Below are 18181 nucleotides of genomic sequence, written 5' to 3' on the forward strand. Positions count from 1 at the left end.
GCTGACCTTTTGCAACAACGCAACCATTAGATACATCTAACATTGACCGCTCTAATTGCAGCCAGACATCGCGCTGCTGATATTTGCTGCACTGCAGCTGCGGTTGGATACGGATACAATTCGCCATTTTGGGATAAATATACGAACAAACGAAAATATTTTTCTTCGTTTTTTCCGCGATTTCCTTCGAAATGGATCGAAAACGAGGGAATTTCTAAAGGACTCGTTTTTCCTCGGTTTATCGATCCCCTACACGCTCCTCGAGTTTCGATATTTAAATCGAAGACACACGTATATTGAATATATATTAAATTATTTTAGAAACGTCGATATTAAACAGGAACGAGAATTTTGAAACAAAAATGTAACGTCAAGTTGCCGAAGTTCCTACGTCTTACGGAGAAACATTTCTAAATTTTGCATCGATCGATAGTTCGTTGATCTGCTTTGGTAATCAAGATTCTACCGAAACACGCACAGATATATCACAAAATATTGTGCATATAAAAATTAAAGTATCGACTATATTTAAATTAATGAAAAATTGTTTTTCATTGAAATGTAAATTCGCACAGACACTCGCAGTCTGTTCGTTAGCGAATCTTGTAACGACTCGTAATTTCATTTATTCTGTACTAAAAAGCTAACTGATTTAAGAAAATCTTTTGTTCGACGATCTACGATATATAATGCACCTCAACGTAATTTCTCCACGGAGATTTCAACTGCTTGGACAAGAAAAATTGACAAAGTAAATGATATCGTCATAGGTAATCAGTCTGGAGGGATGGACAGACATAATGTATTACGTACAGGATGCTCATTCTTTTTGGGACTGGATATACTTCGTCCTTTTAATCGTGGTACGTTTATTACTTCATGCACGATATTTACAAAAAATATTGGCACGTAGCCTTATTTCCCGATGGACCATCTTTTCATCAACCTCTACATTTCATTGTCACAGTGTCGAATTCTATCATACGCAAAATCCCATAATAAATACAATGGTGTGCCGGTATTTCTTGTAAACACCGTATATATTGAATATAAAATATTCTTCATTTCTTTAATTTACTTCGTTCCTTTTAAATGCTGTTTGATGGAAACCTAAAAGGAAACAAAGATTCGTTTACTTCTTACTCTGCGATACGGAATGTTCTTCTGATTAAATAGAGATAAGTAGAGGGAAGTAGGAACCTTTTTCTACGGATTCAAAGATCGCACGATGTTTCGCAACGGGAAGAGAAACGTTTCTTTGCTGTTAACGAGCGAAAGAAAAAAAAAAAAAAAAGGAAAAAAAGAAAAGAGGAAATGGTGCAAGTTGAACAAATTTGGGTTACAGATTGGTTCCTTCTTCATGATTAATCTCTGCTTAGTCGTGATAGCGACGCAATTCTCAGAGACGAAAAAGCGGGAGATGGAAAGAATGCGACTGGAGCGTGCACGTTTTCATTCTACATCAACGCTTGCGTCGTCGACGAATACCTCAGAACCGACTACATGTTACGCTGAAATTGTTAAGTGAGTATTTAAGCGACTTTACGGGAAAAGCGTATTAACTTTTTCCCCTCTATCTCTCTGTCTCTCTCGCTCTCGCTGTTCTCGGCATTAAAGAAATAAAAAAAGGAAATTTAAAGCCGAGGCACGAAAGTACAAAGTTCAAGCACAACTTGATATAACCTGGATAGCGATATACGGTATACATGTACATTGAAAATCATAGCGATGTAAGCGAAGATCCTGAGGATCAGAGTTTAGTCACGTATTTCAACGCTTAAAAGTATCAGCACTTATATTTGCATAATTAATTAAGTTGCAACTCCGTTAACTGGAACACGGAGCATCGTTTTATGAAATATAATAATGTCATTACGATGTTCTCGGTTCTTTACATAATAATGAATAAAGGTTTATACGAAAGTTTATTTATTACGTAATTGTCGAATTTGATTTTTGTCTTTTCCATTACGTTTTCTTTTTATCGTTCCATATAAGAAGATACGTATTGATTTTCGTCCGTTTAACTTTATATTTTTCGGCGCGCACGATATAGAAAAAGCTTTGTATTTTCATTTTCAATTTGTATCAATTTTCTAGTTTCAGTTACGGAAAACACGACGACTGGTAAACGTATCGTTTATTTTTGATCGATGCAACGGTATTTTAAATGGATGTCGCAAAATTGACGTGTAGATTTTAGTTAGATTTCATTCGAACGTAAAATAGAGATATTGGACAATTTTTTCAAGTTCTCTTTTCCACCTACGTAATCGTTTCTTCTCTCGTTATTATTTTTCACCGCTACCTAAGAGGCCTAAAAGAAAGATCGCTTTTCCATGTACGAAATAACGTTCACAAATTTTCCAATTACAATAGATCGAACGAATTGCAAACGAAAAGCCTGTAAAATAGTGAAATTTATTTTTTACCAAGTTCGATACTTTGCGTCGCACGTTATTCAAATGTACCATCGCCTATTTACATACATCGTATTTATACAGGGTGGTTGGCAACTGGTGGCACAAGCGGAAAGGGGATGATTCTACGCGAAAAAAGAAGTCGAAAATATAGAATAACAATTTTTCGTTTGACGCTTTGTTTTCGAGAAAATCCACCTTGAATTTTCGCTCGGTACGCGCGCGGTACGTTATACCGGATCTCACTGTAGATCGTTGTCTCGATGGAAAAATAAAAAAAAAAAAAAATTTTTATTCTACATTTTCGACTTCTTTTTTCGCGTAGAATCACCCCCTTTCCGCTTGTACTACCAGTTACCAACCACCCTGTATATTTATTAATAATAATAGACACACGAGGTATTATCGTAATGCGCGTAACAAACATAAATATTGAACAAATAATATTACGAATTACAATCAAGACGAGGTACGCGTTACTCTGAGAATCAAATTCGATATTAATAAAAGTTCGATAAAATCGAAGATAGGCAATTTAGAAATATCAACTGGAGCGTATCGCACGCGTATGTGATCGAGTGTTTTAAAGATTTACATATTGATTAAACTTCCTTCGAAATTCGTAGAAATTTATACACTTCTATATCTGGAAGAATAAAAGGGATGCTACTACTTTTATTCCCTCAGGAGTAACTTGGCCGCTGTATCACATACGTCATAGAAAAAGCTGTAGAAAAGTTTCAGGATATAAAGCAAAAGTTCCCTCGCTTTTTCTAATAATTTCCAAGCAAACCATATTGTTCGCTTTTTGATGGTTCTATTATCACACACTTTTTGACTTTATTAGATTTCTCGGTGAGAAATTGAAAATTCTTGATATATCGTTAAGTTGTATATCAAGGTGTGTTCCATTAGACTACCACTTTAAATAACGAACATCCTCGAGGAAACAGTTTCGCCACTACGCTGTTTATTTTTCATTTTCGATCGTTTTATCTTGAACATAAAGACGACCATCGTATTATTTTATTGAGCAGAAAGATCGCACAATAACTCTATTAAGGTTGTCGAGGAGAAGTAATCAAAGAGTCTTACAATATTGTGAAAGCCTACATTGGTCCTCCGCTTCAAGAATAAAGGATTCTCATTTAGAATAGTTCTATTATCCTACTACTCGTTTTTTATTCTTTTTCTATTTTCTCACGGAACGGGGTTACAATTCTATCGGACAATTACGTCAAATTTTTGCGGAAGAAGTAACTGCAAACTCTCTCGTAATATCATCGAATTCATCGGTTTCCTCGATTGAGCCATCGCATTTAAAAAAGAAGGATTCTCGTTTAAAGTATACCATGCAGAAAGGCGAACAATAGTTTTATTAAATTCTTGGAAGAACGATGATTGGAAAACTGTGACAAAGCATATACGTTAAACGAAGCAAAACACTGGCCAGTTAGTCTTTTGTTTTAAAAACGAATAATTCTCGTTCTACACTTTGACTGCCACGCTGAAATCACGTGTTTCGCTGAGGACGCCAAGGGAGTATTTTTATTATTCGAAGCGTACAATGGCAGAATAATAATAAATCGATGATGTGAGACAACGTTCTTCCCCAATGGACCGTTTACCTTATTGGTGGTCACGGGTGACCACCGTGGCACCTTGGTAACAGTCGATAGCGACGTATTATAACGAGGCTTCGTTTATTTCAACAAACCATTCGCATTCGTTATTTCGTCGTAAGCAAAACGTGCAGAATATATTGTTGAAACGTGTACAAGATATTAGTAAACGGTATTTGCTCGTTCTATATATAATAGTCAGGTATGTGCACACTTCTAACTTCAATTATACGATTATAAAGCAGCATTTACGATTATTTTCTAAGCTGTGTTTATAATAATATTCGTAGATTACCCTTCAAAGCTATGGATGCAAACGCAGTACACCGTTAGATGCAAGATCTCTTCTCATTTTTTTTTTATTGATGTTCTAATAAAAACGTTTAATCGTTCAATGGGGCACATTTTGTTCCAGAGTATCTTCTATTTATCGGTTATATTCGAAATGCCCTAACTGTGAATTTTCATAGAATTTTTACAATTGTAAGAAATGGAAGCGGTCCGGTCATATCTGACCAACGGTGGCAGTCAAAGTGTTAAAACAATTCCATTCCATAATACGATTATTCGTTTCTTGTTCTTCAATATCCTATTTTATTATCTTACCACGCGGAAAGACCAACGATTGTCTTACGGAATTTTTGGAGAAGAAATGATCGCAAACCGTGACAGTGTCACGTTAAACGAAGCAAAATAGCGCTCCATCGGTTCTCCGCTCGAGAAACGAAGGAATTGCCATTTGAAATCGTCTTTTGGTTGTTCCATTCTGCTATAATCGTACCGCATCTTCTCAGATATATTGCACACCTGTGGCGAAGAGGAAAGAGAAGGTTAATGAAGAGGTACCGAGTGTATTTATACAAAAGACAGCAGAAACGCGAGCAGAATTTACTTAAGGAACAGCAACAACATGGACACCCGTATCGAGCAGGTGCACCCGGCCCTGATTCGAATAGATTACCCGGAGGTAAGAGAGTTGTATTTCCTAAGCGAGGATTAGTCCCCTGCAACGTTTGATTTTCATTGTAATTTACGAGCTTCTCTGCAAACTGCAACATCTTTTCGACGTTTCCGTTTCATTTCGCCTATATGTTCTCCCTTGGAAACGAATGGCCGTGTAGTTTGCCATTTTTCTGAAAGAAACGAAGATTTAATCGTCTTCGAAACGATCCAGGCGTCACGTGCTTTTCTTCCCTGTCGAACGCGGTTCGTTCACGGAGGAATCTTTCGAGCCAGTAAAGTTGATAAATTCCGAAGAGATTCGTAAATTTGTTTCTTTCGAAGAAGATTAATTCGACAAACGGAGGGATTCGTAAACCTTACGAGAGCAAAATTAATTTCAATAGAAAGGAAATTGACTGATCTGTTGAAAAGGAAATGAATTTTGGAGAGAAGGAAATTTCGTTGATTTCGTAAAATCGCTAACAAGTTTCGTGAATTTTGTTCAAATTTCGTTCTCGTAATTTCTTTTTTTAAAATGTAAAACTCTCCGTTCCGAGCGATTGTATTTCTTGACGAAAATACGGGATGCCTCCTCGTGTTTATTGACAGAAGCTTGGCGAATTTACAAAACTCGGTAAAGGTAGCAGGAAACTTTTTAATAAACGTGAATGGGTGAACCAATCGTTCTCGAGGTATTCAATTATTACGTTTAACTCGATAATTCTGTTCGTTCTTATCACGAAATAATCGATATCTCGATAAACTGGAATATCGGCCAACGATATCCGCATAGAATGTACTTACGAGAGACGTTTAAATCGTCGGTGGTTCGTTTCACTGCAAGCACGAGAGCGTTTTTTTAGAGATGAACGTACGCGATCAGAGATTCCTGGAATATCTGGCGCTGTTCCGCGCGATCGCTTGAGAATATCACTTAAACTGACGCTATTATTGCGGGAATAATAGAAGATCTCAGACGATGGAGCGTGTGTTGGGAACAATGCTACAGTGATCGTAGGTTCCAGGAAGAGTGGCTGTTCTATTGTATCGAGTGCGGAGGAAGTGCGTAGGCCCCGGATTTTACATGTTCATTAAGAAATTATGTATCTCGTAAACGATTTGTTTATACGTCTGTGTTTATTAACACACTGCTGCCTCTTTCATTCTGTTTTATCAATTTGATAGAATAGCTCCTCCGATAGTTTTTCAAATTATGGCTTTTATTACGGTACCATGTATGTTACACGCGATAGTTTTAAAGTCTATAAACGTCTACAAACGTACAAATAATCATATTCTTTTTAATTTTGTTTTAATAAAAACGAATGAAACGGCAGACGATTTTCCTCTAACGTATTTTCGCTGCGTATAACATTGCACTCGGCAAACGATCAACTAAAAGAGCAATAAGCTCGTCTTTTTCGGTCAATTTGCCTCGATATTTTATTACCTTGCGAAAGAATCGGAAGAAATACGTTTTCGTTATCAACGATCGACAAAACTATTAGATTGTCAGAAATGTTTCTTTCGTTTTATAAGGAAATAATAGACGCACAATGCTCTTTATATTATATTAGTTTACTGAATCACGCACTAATATCATGCGATAATCATGCAATGGTAGAAATAGAACGAAATGGATCACACCTAATTCGATAAAATAATATAAAACAGAAATCGTTGTTCGTCTATTATCATCTTATGAAAGGAAAGAAACCTTTCGAACAAGCTGATATATTTTTTCCTCAAACGTAAAAAAACATTCGACCCTGTGGAATTTAATACGCTCGACAAAATATACGTTTCGAAACATCTGGTTCCAATTAAAAATTTTACAAGTAGATATGCCGCGGATAATTATTGACTCTCGCACAAAGACCCATGAAGCGACTTGGTATCGAGTATTCTTTAAGGTCTTTCATTTTTATCGACTTCCATGCAATTAATACTTGCTCGACAGTTTTTCCACGGGACACGATATATCGATTCCCATTTAACATAATTGATATCGTTGAATTTCATACGACCCACTTTAATATTGTTACCATGCACGTTATTATACGTTCGTCAGATAGGAGAATCCATCATGGTAGATGTCCTCGGTTGTTGGCGGCCCTGGAATACGCGGAACAGCAACAACAGCAGCAACAGCAGGGGGTTGCTAGCGGCGGAGGGTCGCTCACTGATTTTCCTGCGAACAGTCCTCCGACGCAGACTGCGATTCTCGCGACTGCTCTCAGTAACAACGGCGGCAGCAATGGAAATTTGGCGATTGCACCTCGTGCCAGTCCTGAGATCTCCGAGGCTGACGTCTCTTCGAACGTGTGCCATCGTATGGCACTGCACAGGACTTCCTCCGTTTCCTGCAATGGAAGCGACAATGTCTTTTCCAACGCGACTGAAGCGAGTATTCAGGTATGCTCCGTCCACGTCATTTAGTATTTTGGTTTCTGATGTTGAACCACGTTCAAGGTAATCGTAGAAAGATTCCACATATTTCAATATTGTTTTGTCTTTCGTTAATGCGTCTCTCGGAAGTTAAACTGATCAACTTTGCTCTCCATTCGTTTCTTTCTGACAACGTTGTAGTATTCGTTTCAGTTGCGATGGTTAACACCCAAGAAACAAACGACTTGCTTCTGTCGGTTTATTTGTGACAAGGCTATGACCGAGGAAATTTAAGAAACGACGCTTGTAGCGATATCGCTTTTCGGTATTTTCTAATTCGCAAAGTCGAGCAGTGTAACTTGCGAACGACTGAAATTAATATTTGAACGAGAAGTACTACGTTAGAGGTGTAGAGTTTTAAATTAGTCTTTTTTACTTAATCGTCGATAATCTTTCACGAATAAAAAAAAAAGTACACGCAGACTCTTCTTCCTCTTCTTTTTATTTGCGAGTTATCATTTTAGCGATATTCGTATTTCACGATACTAATGTTTCGCGCAACAGCCTTTCCAAGTCAACAAACCCATCAAAATCTATCCCCTAAGGTCTTCTAAATGCGAAGGATTAAACACGTTTCGAAACTCATTAGTAATCGGTAGACGATGCAAAATTTCTGAATTTAATTCCCCGTTGAAATTGAACTACGCCCTCAGACGAACAACGCGCTGCTAAGTCCGCCTTGCACGAACTATCGTAGAAGGAGCAGCGTGATGTTCAGCGACGTGGTGTTGTTGCACGGCAGCAACAACGTCGGAAACGCGTTGCAGGCCGGCTCGACGACGGTGTCACCCGGCGAACGGAACGTATGCTCCTGCGAAAAAATGACGCAGACCGGTGACGGGAATGTTTGGTCGAGCCCACTGCCAGACCACATACAGGTACATTCCACTGCGACCTTATGTGGCCGGAATTTCACCGGCTCGTGTCCGTTGCATTCGCGTAATTTGTCATGTGAACATGTGTCACCGTAGATGCAGGCTGAATTTGGTGGAAACGAAGCCATGACTTGTCAAGAATTACTGGCGTTAAGCGGTGCTTTGAGCGCCGCGCTACCAACCGGTCAGCTGGCCTTGGATTCTTTTCTCAATTCGCTTACCAAAGGTATATTATCTTTTACTCTTTTTCCTCTTCGCTATATTTGAATCTATATTTTTGGAGAACATACCTGCACCTTGTTGTTCCTAGTTTGTAGCTCTTGCAATTGAGAGGCTGGATGAGAAAATGGTATATGAATGGAATTTGAGAATATCGTGGGTGACGTTTGATTTTGCCGAAGAGTTTTAACACGTTGACTGGCACGCGCGTTTTCAAAGAAATCTCCGTCAGGCCACGCGTACAGCAGTACCGAGCGTTCTCTGCTAGGTGCTCCCATCGATATTTTGGTAATGCTAGTCGCTCGTGCGGTGGTCTCAAGAATCATCTTTCGTTTCGTTTGTTCGCAACGTTAAAACCACTAGCTGTTGTTGAATATAACGAAGGAAAGTGTGGTATAGATTATTCCGACCGAATGGTTTCTTATGCCGCCACGATTAGAAAAGGAATCAAATGGTACGGGAAACTTGCCATTCGATTCTTTCTGGGAATTTCTGTTGTAAACGCTTTGACGGTTTACAAAATTGCGACAAGGAAGAATATAGATATTAGAATATTTAGACGATTATTAGTTGCAAAATTATTAGGGTTGTCTGAAAATACAAAAACTCCTTGTCTTCGACGGAGTCGGCATAATATCGTCGTTCGGGAAAACGATTCCGGAAGAAGCATTAGACGCGCGTGCAAACTATGTTATGCAAATAGAAGACGTCGAATGGACCGAACAAAGGCACGAAAGAATTTGAAGAAAACAACTTATCGTCCAAATTGTCCTGACCAACCTCAGCTATGTATAGAATGCTTTAAAGTTTTACATTCTAAATAATTTTTGTAATAAACCATTTCCGTATTTTTATTTTATAACAATTCAAGAGTTTTATTATTATGGAATATTTTTCAAATATCTACGACGATCCTTAGCAAGTGGCCCGACCAGAAACTTTGCTGACACCCGAATACGGGTGTCGTGGCAGTCAACGTGTTAAGAAAGGAATATATTACTATACTTGGTAGTATTAGGTTGTCCGAAAAGTTTCTTTCGTTTTATAAGGAAATAATAGACGCACAGTGTTTTTTGTTTTATATCAATTTATTGAATTATACACGAGCGTAGTAGAAATAGGACGAAATGAATCATACTTAATTCGATAAAGCAATATAAAACAGGAATTGTTGTTCATCTATTGTTGCGAATTATCGACTAAAGAGCAACCGGTCAGGTCAAACCGCTCGGTCGATATCGCGTACCTCGAATGAATTAACGCTCAAGGTTTAACAGATCGAGTGTTAGAGTAATCTAGCACTGTATTTGCACTTGTTGTATAAAGGTAACGTTTGATATTATGAACACGGCGGTGGTAAGATCTTGTCGAGAGCAAAGTATTTCACCCGTACGGATGTCTGATGATGAACTGTCCTCCTACGTTGCTGATTCTCCCTACCAGCCGTTGGGTTTCGTCTGTCCATCGTGCCCTTCCGGCTGATCTTTTCCCGGGGTATTTTACCTGACGTCGGAGTCATTAGGTTTACAGCTCCGGGAGGACATGTAATTCGGAATTTCCTAAAGAAGGAAATGGACCTGTCCGTGCCATAAACGGATGGCCACTCAAAAACGAAAGCAACTTTTCGAACAATCTAATATACAGGGTGGTTGGTAACTGGCGGTACAAGCGGAAAGGGGGTGATTCTACGCGAAAAAAGAAGTCGAAAATATGAAATAAATATTTTTTTTTTTTAATTTTTCCATCGAGACAACGATCTACAGTGAGGTCTGGTATAACGTACCGCACGCGTACCGAGCGAAAATTCAAAGTCGATTTTCTCGAAAACAAAGCCTCGAACGAAAAATTTGTATTCTATATTTTCGACTTCTTTTTTCGCGTAGAATCACCCCCTTTCCGCTTGTACCACCAGTTACCAACCACCCTGTATAACTTCGAAGCGTGATGTTTCCAGCTACTGTATCTCGAAATACGGTACTCGGACCATCGATAATTTCAAGCGAGACGTTTCGAGATGCGGTGTTTCGAATGGCAAGTACTTCGAATTACGGTATTTTGAGGCTTGGAATCAGGAAATATGATACTTGGAAATAGAGTATTTCAAAGTACAGTAGCCTGAAACGCGATATTTCCAAGTACAAAATTTCAAAAGTACTGTATTTCAAAGTGCAGTATTTCCAAGTGCGATATTCGGGATTTCGTGGTACAATGTGTCAAAGTATAGCGCTTCGTACCACAGTGTTTCTCACTACGTGTAACATCAATTCGTTAACAATGCCTTTGAGCTCTGCCTTTAGACGAATCTACGCCGTGCATTTAAATTACCTTTCGCCTACGACAAAGAGCAAATCAAAGGAAATATACCACGTGCGATTGAAATCAGCAGAGAACGCAGTATTCCATTTGACGATCGCGCGTATGTATATAGAGAAACGTTTATTTTAGGAATAACGGATCGACGCATTACCCTGGAGGATCGTACGCAGTGGTTAGCGTCCGACATTGATAATTGCTCGTGTTGCTGTGAACTCCAGGGCACTGATCAATGGCCAGACGAAGGTGACAAATGGGCGAAAACCTCCCGCGCTAGAAGAGTGTTGAGAACTTGCGGCAACCGTTGTGTTTGCGCGATACGGTGCATAAGACGGTCGATTAAGAAGCTGGTCGAGCACAAATATTTTCAACAGGGTATCTTATTGGCGATTTTGATCAATACTCTGAGCATGGGGATAGAATATCATAACCAGGTCAGTGTTTTTATCTCGTATCGTGACATATTCGGTATTCGTGTCAGAAGTGTACAGTTAGTCGATGGAAGCGATATGACGAGGCTAGAGAAACGAAAACACGAAGTCGTCATGCCGATTGACACCACCGTATTTCACGTAATCCTGCACGTTTTATTAGATCACGTACGTTGAATTTCATATTCCAAGCCGAAGCTGCCAAACAGTCACTCGGCGATTGATACTTCAAATTTCTGCATTACGCGTACGAATCGCGCGAGAAATAGCGATTTCTGCTATTCGTTCAACCTGTTCTCTTCTTCGCGTTGTATAAAAATGTCTTTATGTGTATCGCGAAAGAAGAAATAATTCTAATTGCAAATGAATACGATTCTGGAAATGTATGTAAAGTCTGACCGATTTCTGTGATTTTATCACAGATACGCGTATATCGCTTCGATCAGTTGTGTATCTTTTTACTTGTTAATAATTACTTGTTAATACACGATTCTCGTTTATGTACCACTCGTTACAAGAAATAAACGTTCCAATTATAGTGACATAAATATAATCGACGGTGATACAGATATTTTACTGTATGCCTGTATCTTGTTATTTTTAATTTTTTAAATATCTGCATTGTTATTTATGTTGCATCGTATCGATGGTACAACGATTATCGTTTGCATAGAGTAAACGAACCTCTTGTCTCAGGTGTCTTCGATCACGAACAACTTCTTGAGAAATTATTCGATTCTTTCTCGTCTTCGATAGTTTTCTAGTTCATAGTTTCCGTTATAATAGTTACCTTGTATAAGTATGCGTATGCAATGTACATTAATGACGCTTTTCAATCGCAGCCACCTGTTAAACTCGTAGACGAAGTTTGTTGAATTATCGAACATTCTGTACATTCTCTCATTATGCATAACATAACGCGATACAATAACGTCACACGACATACTTAATAATTCAATTTCATTTTTATTTATGCTCTTTCAATTTTCATCGTTCGTACAATAAAACTGGTCAATTTTCCTTTCGCCTTTTCACATCCCCCCGCACATTCAGTCGCTCGCTTATTCAGCCAATCTTTCCAGACGTTCCCACAAAATATTCGATTACAGTGGTTGATATTGGGTGAAAAAGGAAGCTTTCTGTTTATCTTTCAATCAGAGCAGAGATTGGCTTATCGCAGACACTGTAATATACAATTTCCAGATAGCTGGCTATTCAAGCTGACACGAGTAGAATCCTTGAATTGTGCGCCACGCTCTCCGCGAGCCTGTATAAATAATTATTCGCGAATCTAACGAAACAATTAGTTAATCCCTTGTTGCGTTTTCGGTAAACATTGGATCTTCTTGAAAATCGTGTCATTTTTCATGGTTTGACATTCTTATCGTCGCTTTGTCAACACGCAATTTTTCTGGAAAAAATGGGCCAAAATATAATAGCAGATTTCGAGTCAAATTATTATGAGTTACTGAATATTATTGATTGTAAATTTTAATAAATATAAAAAAGAAATTATTATGAAAGGGGGTTCCGCAAGGAAGCGTCTTAGGACCAATACTATACACGCTATACACGACCCAACATACCAACAACTACCAATAGCAAAATACTGACATTCGCGGACGACACAGCTGTATTAGTCAGGCACACTAACCCTGTAACAGCAGTCACATTACTACAAGAACATATCACAAAAATAGAAAAGTGGCTACAAGTTAAACAAATTAAAGCAAAGCTCGTTAAATGCAACCATATTACATTCACACTGCGAAAACAGATACCATCAAACATCTTTCTGAACGGCACGCACATAATACAAACAAGGCAAGTCAAATATCTAGGACTCCACTTAGATATGTAGGAGGTGGGGTGGTTCGAGCTAGGTGAAAAGGGAATGAGTTTCGTCCCGGGACTACCGGTGGACTCGTCAGTAAGGCTATGCCCGGTAGTCCCTGCCTTAGACGTAGAGGGAGTCTCGCTAGGTGCGGTATTTGTATCGTGTGCCCGTATATTCGACCGCTAGCGAGATAGACAGACTCGTTGTCGTCGTAGCTCTCTGGTGTTGGCGGTTGGTACTCGCGGATCGCCCGGGGGGTGTTGCGCCGCGTTGATGCCTCAACCTGTCGGCGTCCTGTTGATACCGATCCGCCACAGATACACAACTCACATGGAAACAGCATATGAAATCAATAATAGACAAAATACAGACAGCAAGGCGACAAATGCATTGGCTAACAAGTGGAAAATCCAAATTAAGCGTAGAAAATAAATGAAAAATATGCAAAACGATCATAAAACCAATCTGGACGTACGGAATACCACTATGGGGAACAGCAGCAATGAACCATATAAGCAAAATAGAGACTTGGTTCGGAAAGTGAGGGACATGGACGTCGCTGTTAATTGGCTAATTTTGTGTTGGTGGTTGGAGAAGGATGCTAACCGCCCTTGAGAGAAAGTTGCTAGCGGGAAGCACGATATGTGAGAAAAGCAGATTTCCCGTATCTTCCCATAGTAGATTTAGGAACTGTTAAGACACAGACTATTTGCCCCTTTGGAAAGACTTAGATAAATAAATCCTAAAATTTAAAGCGGGTGTTTAGGCTAGCTGAAAATATTCTGTGAGGATGTACCGACATCTGACAATCATCTTTTTTTTTTTTAAATTTATTAAAATTACAATCGATTCTCGCATTGAGAATTTTCAGTAATTTTTCTGGCGTGGCGCGGTGACATGGCTGATTATTTATAATAAGTTAATACTTATTATAGACTCAGGTATAGCTGACACCAAAATCAAGCTAAGGCAACGACTTTTCACTAAAAGTTTATCCAATTCGCTATATTTTGTTTCACGTACTCTTTTTAAAGGAAACCGCCTCGATTAACTCGCTTATTCCTTTTCGATAGCGTTGATTACGACACAAAATCTTTAATCGCTTCAATCGTTCCTTTCGCGTTGTCTTCGGATTTGAAACGTCTGTTTTCGTATAGAAGGTGATCATAAAAGGTGAAATCATCGGATTGTGTTTAAAAGACGACTCACAAATTCTCTAGCGCGGCGATACAACTCGTGAAGTACCTTTCTTTTTTTATTTCTTTTGCTATTCGTAAAAAGCGAAATGCCGTCAATCCGGTTTATCTATCGACGAAATTTATTTGCCAACTTTTAACCGTAATCTATCGAACGACCAGCGTACTTACGTTATCTTCATACGACGATAAGAGCATAATAAAAATCACATCACTTCAATATTCAAAATAAAGATCAGAAATAACGTTTGAGGGCGGAGTAAATAAAATTCGACGGTAATACACAAGATACAGAAAGATTTTATAGGTATAGGTGCAGGATTTTATTAAATTCGCTTATGTAAGAAACTTTATATCTCGCTGTAATGCATGTATGAACCATAAATATTTTATAGCAGAATGTAAAATTTATTGATCGCTGTTTTTACAGTAAAATAAAATTACATCATGAAGATTGATGGAACCTATATATAAAGGTCTTAAAGCAAACGCGAGAAGCTGTAGTTTTGGTGAAGATTTGCACGCGCTGTTATATGAAATGAATCCTTAAACAGCTCTTTCATGATGTAGCTCGTTTATGGTTTTTCCTTGTTCGCAGATTAGTTAGAAACGCTGCAATAAATAGAGTTCTGACCTAAATCTCACATAACGCGTTACGGGGTCGTTTAAAACGAACCAGAAGCGAAAAGCAGGATAAAGAAGGAAATCAGCTTTTTAAAGTACCGTAAAGAGGATGGTGAGAAACGTGGAACGAGTTTATTCAAAAAATCACGCGACATCATTTTTCAAACGATTCCATCGACAGAGATTGAAAGATCTATAAAATATCGATTACTGCAATTGCAATTACTGTAATTATATACCTTACAAAAAAAAATTAATAAAAATGTAAACTTTGAATTTAAAAGTTTAGAAATCTTACGCGCTTGAGGTCGATAGTTATTTCGATACAGTAGAAGAATATTGAAATTATTTTATCGAAATAAACATTCACAAACAATACAGAAATCCGTCAAATTTATTCATAGAAACGAAATACGTTTTTAATTAGATTTCCAGGACGATCTTTTGCTTCTTGAACCGTCATAGAGGGAGTGTCGTGATTGACGAATGTAGCGATCGGCTGCTAGTGTCATCGTGGAAATCGTCGTGTCGGTGTTACTGACACGTAATAGTGTCCATCCAAAACCTTAGGTGGCTAACACCCTACCTTTGTTTGCGCCATAATCTCTGAAACCCTGTCACTTGCACCTATTCACACATATGTACATACATGTACATACACGCTCACTTGGAATTTCTATTTGCACACGTCAGAGAATAAATATTGTAATATACAGGGTGTTCTGTAACCGACGCATAAGGGAGACTACACACCGAGATAGAAATAAAATGTTCCCGAGAAAGCGAACTTTGACAGAATTCTGAGTGAGACAAGGGGTTCATCGCGATTTCATAGCGAAAATACATATATACAGGGTGGTTGGTAACTGGTGATACAAGCGGAAAGGGGGTGATTCTACGCGAAAAAAGAAGTCGGAAATATAGAATACAAATTTTTCGTTTGACATTTTGTTTTCGAGAAAATCGACTTTGAATTTTCGCTCGGTACGCGTGCGGTACGTTATACCGGACCTCGCTGTAGATCGTTGTCTCGATGGAAAAATTAAAAAAAAAGAAAATGTTTATTCTACATTTTCGACTTCTTTTTTCACGTAGAATCACCCCCTTCCCGCTTGTACCACCAGTTACCAACCACCCTGTATATATATACATATGCATCGAAAAGGTGGTATCCTTTTTTCCTGTTTATCGGTCGACAGCCGGAGCAATTGACCATAGTGGTCGAGATAAGCAATATCGTATTTTCGGCCGTCTTTGCTGTGGAAATGTTGCTAAAGATCATCGCGGAGGGTCCGTTCGGTTACATAAGCAACGGATTCAACGTTTTCGACGGAGTCGTCGTGGTGCTCAGGTATGCGAATAAAACAATCATTTACGCGAATCAACACTTTGACGTTTTTCTAAAAAAAAAAAATGTCGAACAAACACGTATCTCTGAAAGTTAGAAAATTTGATAAATTTACCGATAGACAAGACATTGATTCCATAAAAATACATCGATTACGAACTTTTCCCAAATTTCGCTGCGAATATTCCTTATAAACCGATGCTCGTGACATCGGTGGAATTCAAAGCAAAAATTTGGAAGAGAAGACTCGGGTCTTTCGTATTAACTTAAAATATAAAGAAACTCAAACATACCTATTCATTAGAATCGAACGGATAATTCCAAAGGTTCGAGCATTCGAATGGTCTGTTAATGTAAGAGTTACGCGTTATATCGCACGACAATGTATATGCAAAAGGAGGAATTTTCTGTTGAACGTCTAGCGTGGTGGAGATTTGTCAAGCGTTCGTTGAGGAGAGGAGCGGAAGTTCCGGGCTGAGCGTGTTGAGGACCTTCCGGCTACTGAGAATCCTCAAGCTCGTGCGTTTCCTACCGAACCTCCGGCGACAGCTGTTCGTGATGCTGCGCACCATGGATAACGTTGCCGTATTCTTTTCCCTTTTAGTACTTTTCATCTTTATATTCAGGTAAGTTGTTCCCTTTCCCTTTAGGCAACCAGTGCCCGGGAATTGTGCTCGCGGTTGTCGGCCACGTCGTCGTCGGTCTTTAAAAATCGTCGAGATGCACGTTTCCAGGATCGCGGTTCGCGTCGGCCATCATCGTCGCGATCACCACGCGGACAGTTATCAATCGTCGGATCGCAAACGCGTTTCGTGTTCACGGACACGGATTTAACGTTGCGCGTTATTCCGTTCAGATAATCACCTCATCAGCATAACGTTTGCATGACAGCCAAAGCGAATTGAAAGATCACTGGATTATCGATGGACTATCACGAATTGTGGAGAGACTAAAGAAACAGAGCTAAGTTAAGTGTCAACGAGACCGTGTTTCGATCGAATCCTCGCTCGATGGCGCGACGTGCAACGATAAGGCGAATTTATATTCGCACGCTTCGTATTCGCGTCACGGTTGATTCGTCCGTGGTGAAAGGGAAAGATGGCAGCCAGGATGTTTATATCAAATCGTTGAATTTGTTTCGGTGGTTTTCAAACTGACGATTGAGATAACGAGCGTTGCGGATGAGTCGACGAATTTAGGTTTTTGCGGAAGAACGTCATAAAATAGTTCTAGACGAACCATCGTCATTCGGTTCGTCGAAAGTAGAGATATATCGACTGAGATTGATTTATCGTACTAGATCTCGGTAGGTCGTGGTATTTTACGAATACGATTGTTACACCTTTCACCGTGCGACGAGCGATCCGCGATGCAAGTCTAAGAGCGTAGAGTCTAAATTCGCGTTTATCGCGTTCCTTCAGATATTCCTTCGGCGACGTTGTTCATCGTAGAGAAACGCGTTCGTTTCGTTTGATTGATTCGAGGGTCTCGTTGACATTTATTGTCTTTTGAGAACAGCTTCTTGTCCGCTTCCGAGCTTCCACAGGAGCTGGGGCTTGTATGTCACTGCTCTTCGAACACGAAGTGTATTAGGTGACTATGTCTTCCGTTTTATACTCCTTTTGTCTTTTCTCTTCTTTATGCGCTTTTTTTATCTTCTCTCACGGCATATGGATCGCCGCGTAAATTGCATCTCACGTATTATAGATGAAACCGAGTCGCAGCAGTTCTCTCGTTTTACATTATTTACCACACTGTTGCGTTTGCGACTGCAGCGTTTTCTGACGTTGTAATGGTAATGAACGATGGGTGTTTGTTGGCACGTGTCTACGAGGAGTGTCTTGTTGGCCCTTTCTCATGGCTTGAGGCATCGAACGTGTATATTATTATTATATACTGTTTCTTT

At 39.1% G+C, this 18181-nt stretch overlaps 1 protein-coding gene across 5 annotated transcripts in view; it reads left to right on the forward strand.

The window, feature by feature from the left end:
- Positions 1-18181, forward strand: part of LOC117213095 (voltage-dependent T-type calcium channel subunit alpha-1G) — a 110057-nt gene that overhangs the window by 57023 nt on the left and 34853 nt on the right. For all 5 annotated transcript variants that reach the window (XM_033458438.1, XM_033458410.1, XM_033458419.1 and 2 more), the window contains 9 exons: positions 771-863; positions 1346-1524; positions 4837-5009; positions 7056-7399; positions 8086-8310; positions 8404-8533; positions 10972-11273; positions 16127-16278; positions 16698-16901. In XM_033458438.1, the coding sequence (XP_033314329.1) occupies positions 771-863; positions 1346-1524; positions 4837-5009; positions 7056-7399; positions 8086-8310; positions 8404-8533; positions 10972-11273; positions 16127-16278; positions 16698-16901 (1802 nt within the window). The remainder of the gene's footprint in view (positions 1-770; positions 864-1345; positions 1525-4836; positions 5010-7055; positions 7400-8085; positions 8311-8403; positions 8534-10971; positions 11274-16126; positions 16279-16697; positions 16902-18181) is intronic.

This window comes from Bombus bifarius, unplaced genomic scaffold, assembly GCF_011952205.1.
Source record: "Bombus bifarius isolate JDL3187 unplaced genomic scaffold, Bbif_JDL3187 scf7180000007970, whole genome shotgun sequence".
NCBI classification, from domain to species: Eukaryota; Metazoa; Arthropoda; class Insecta; order Hymenoptera; family Apidae; genus Bombus; species Bombus bifarius.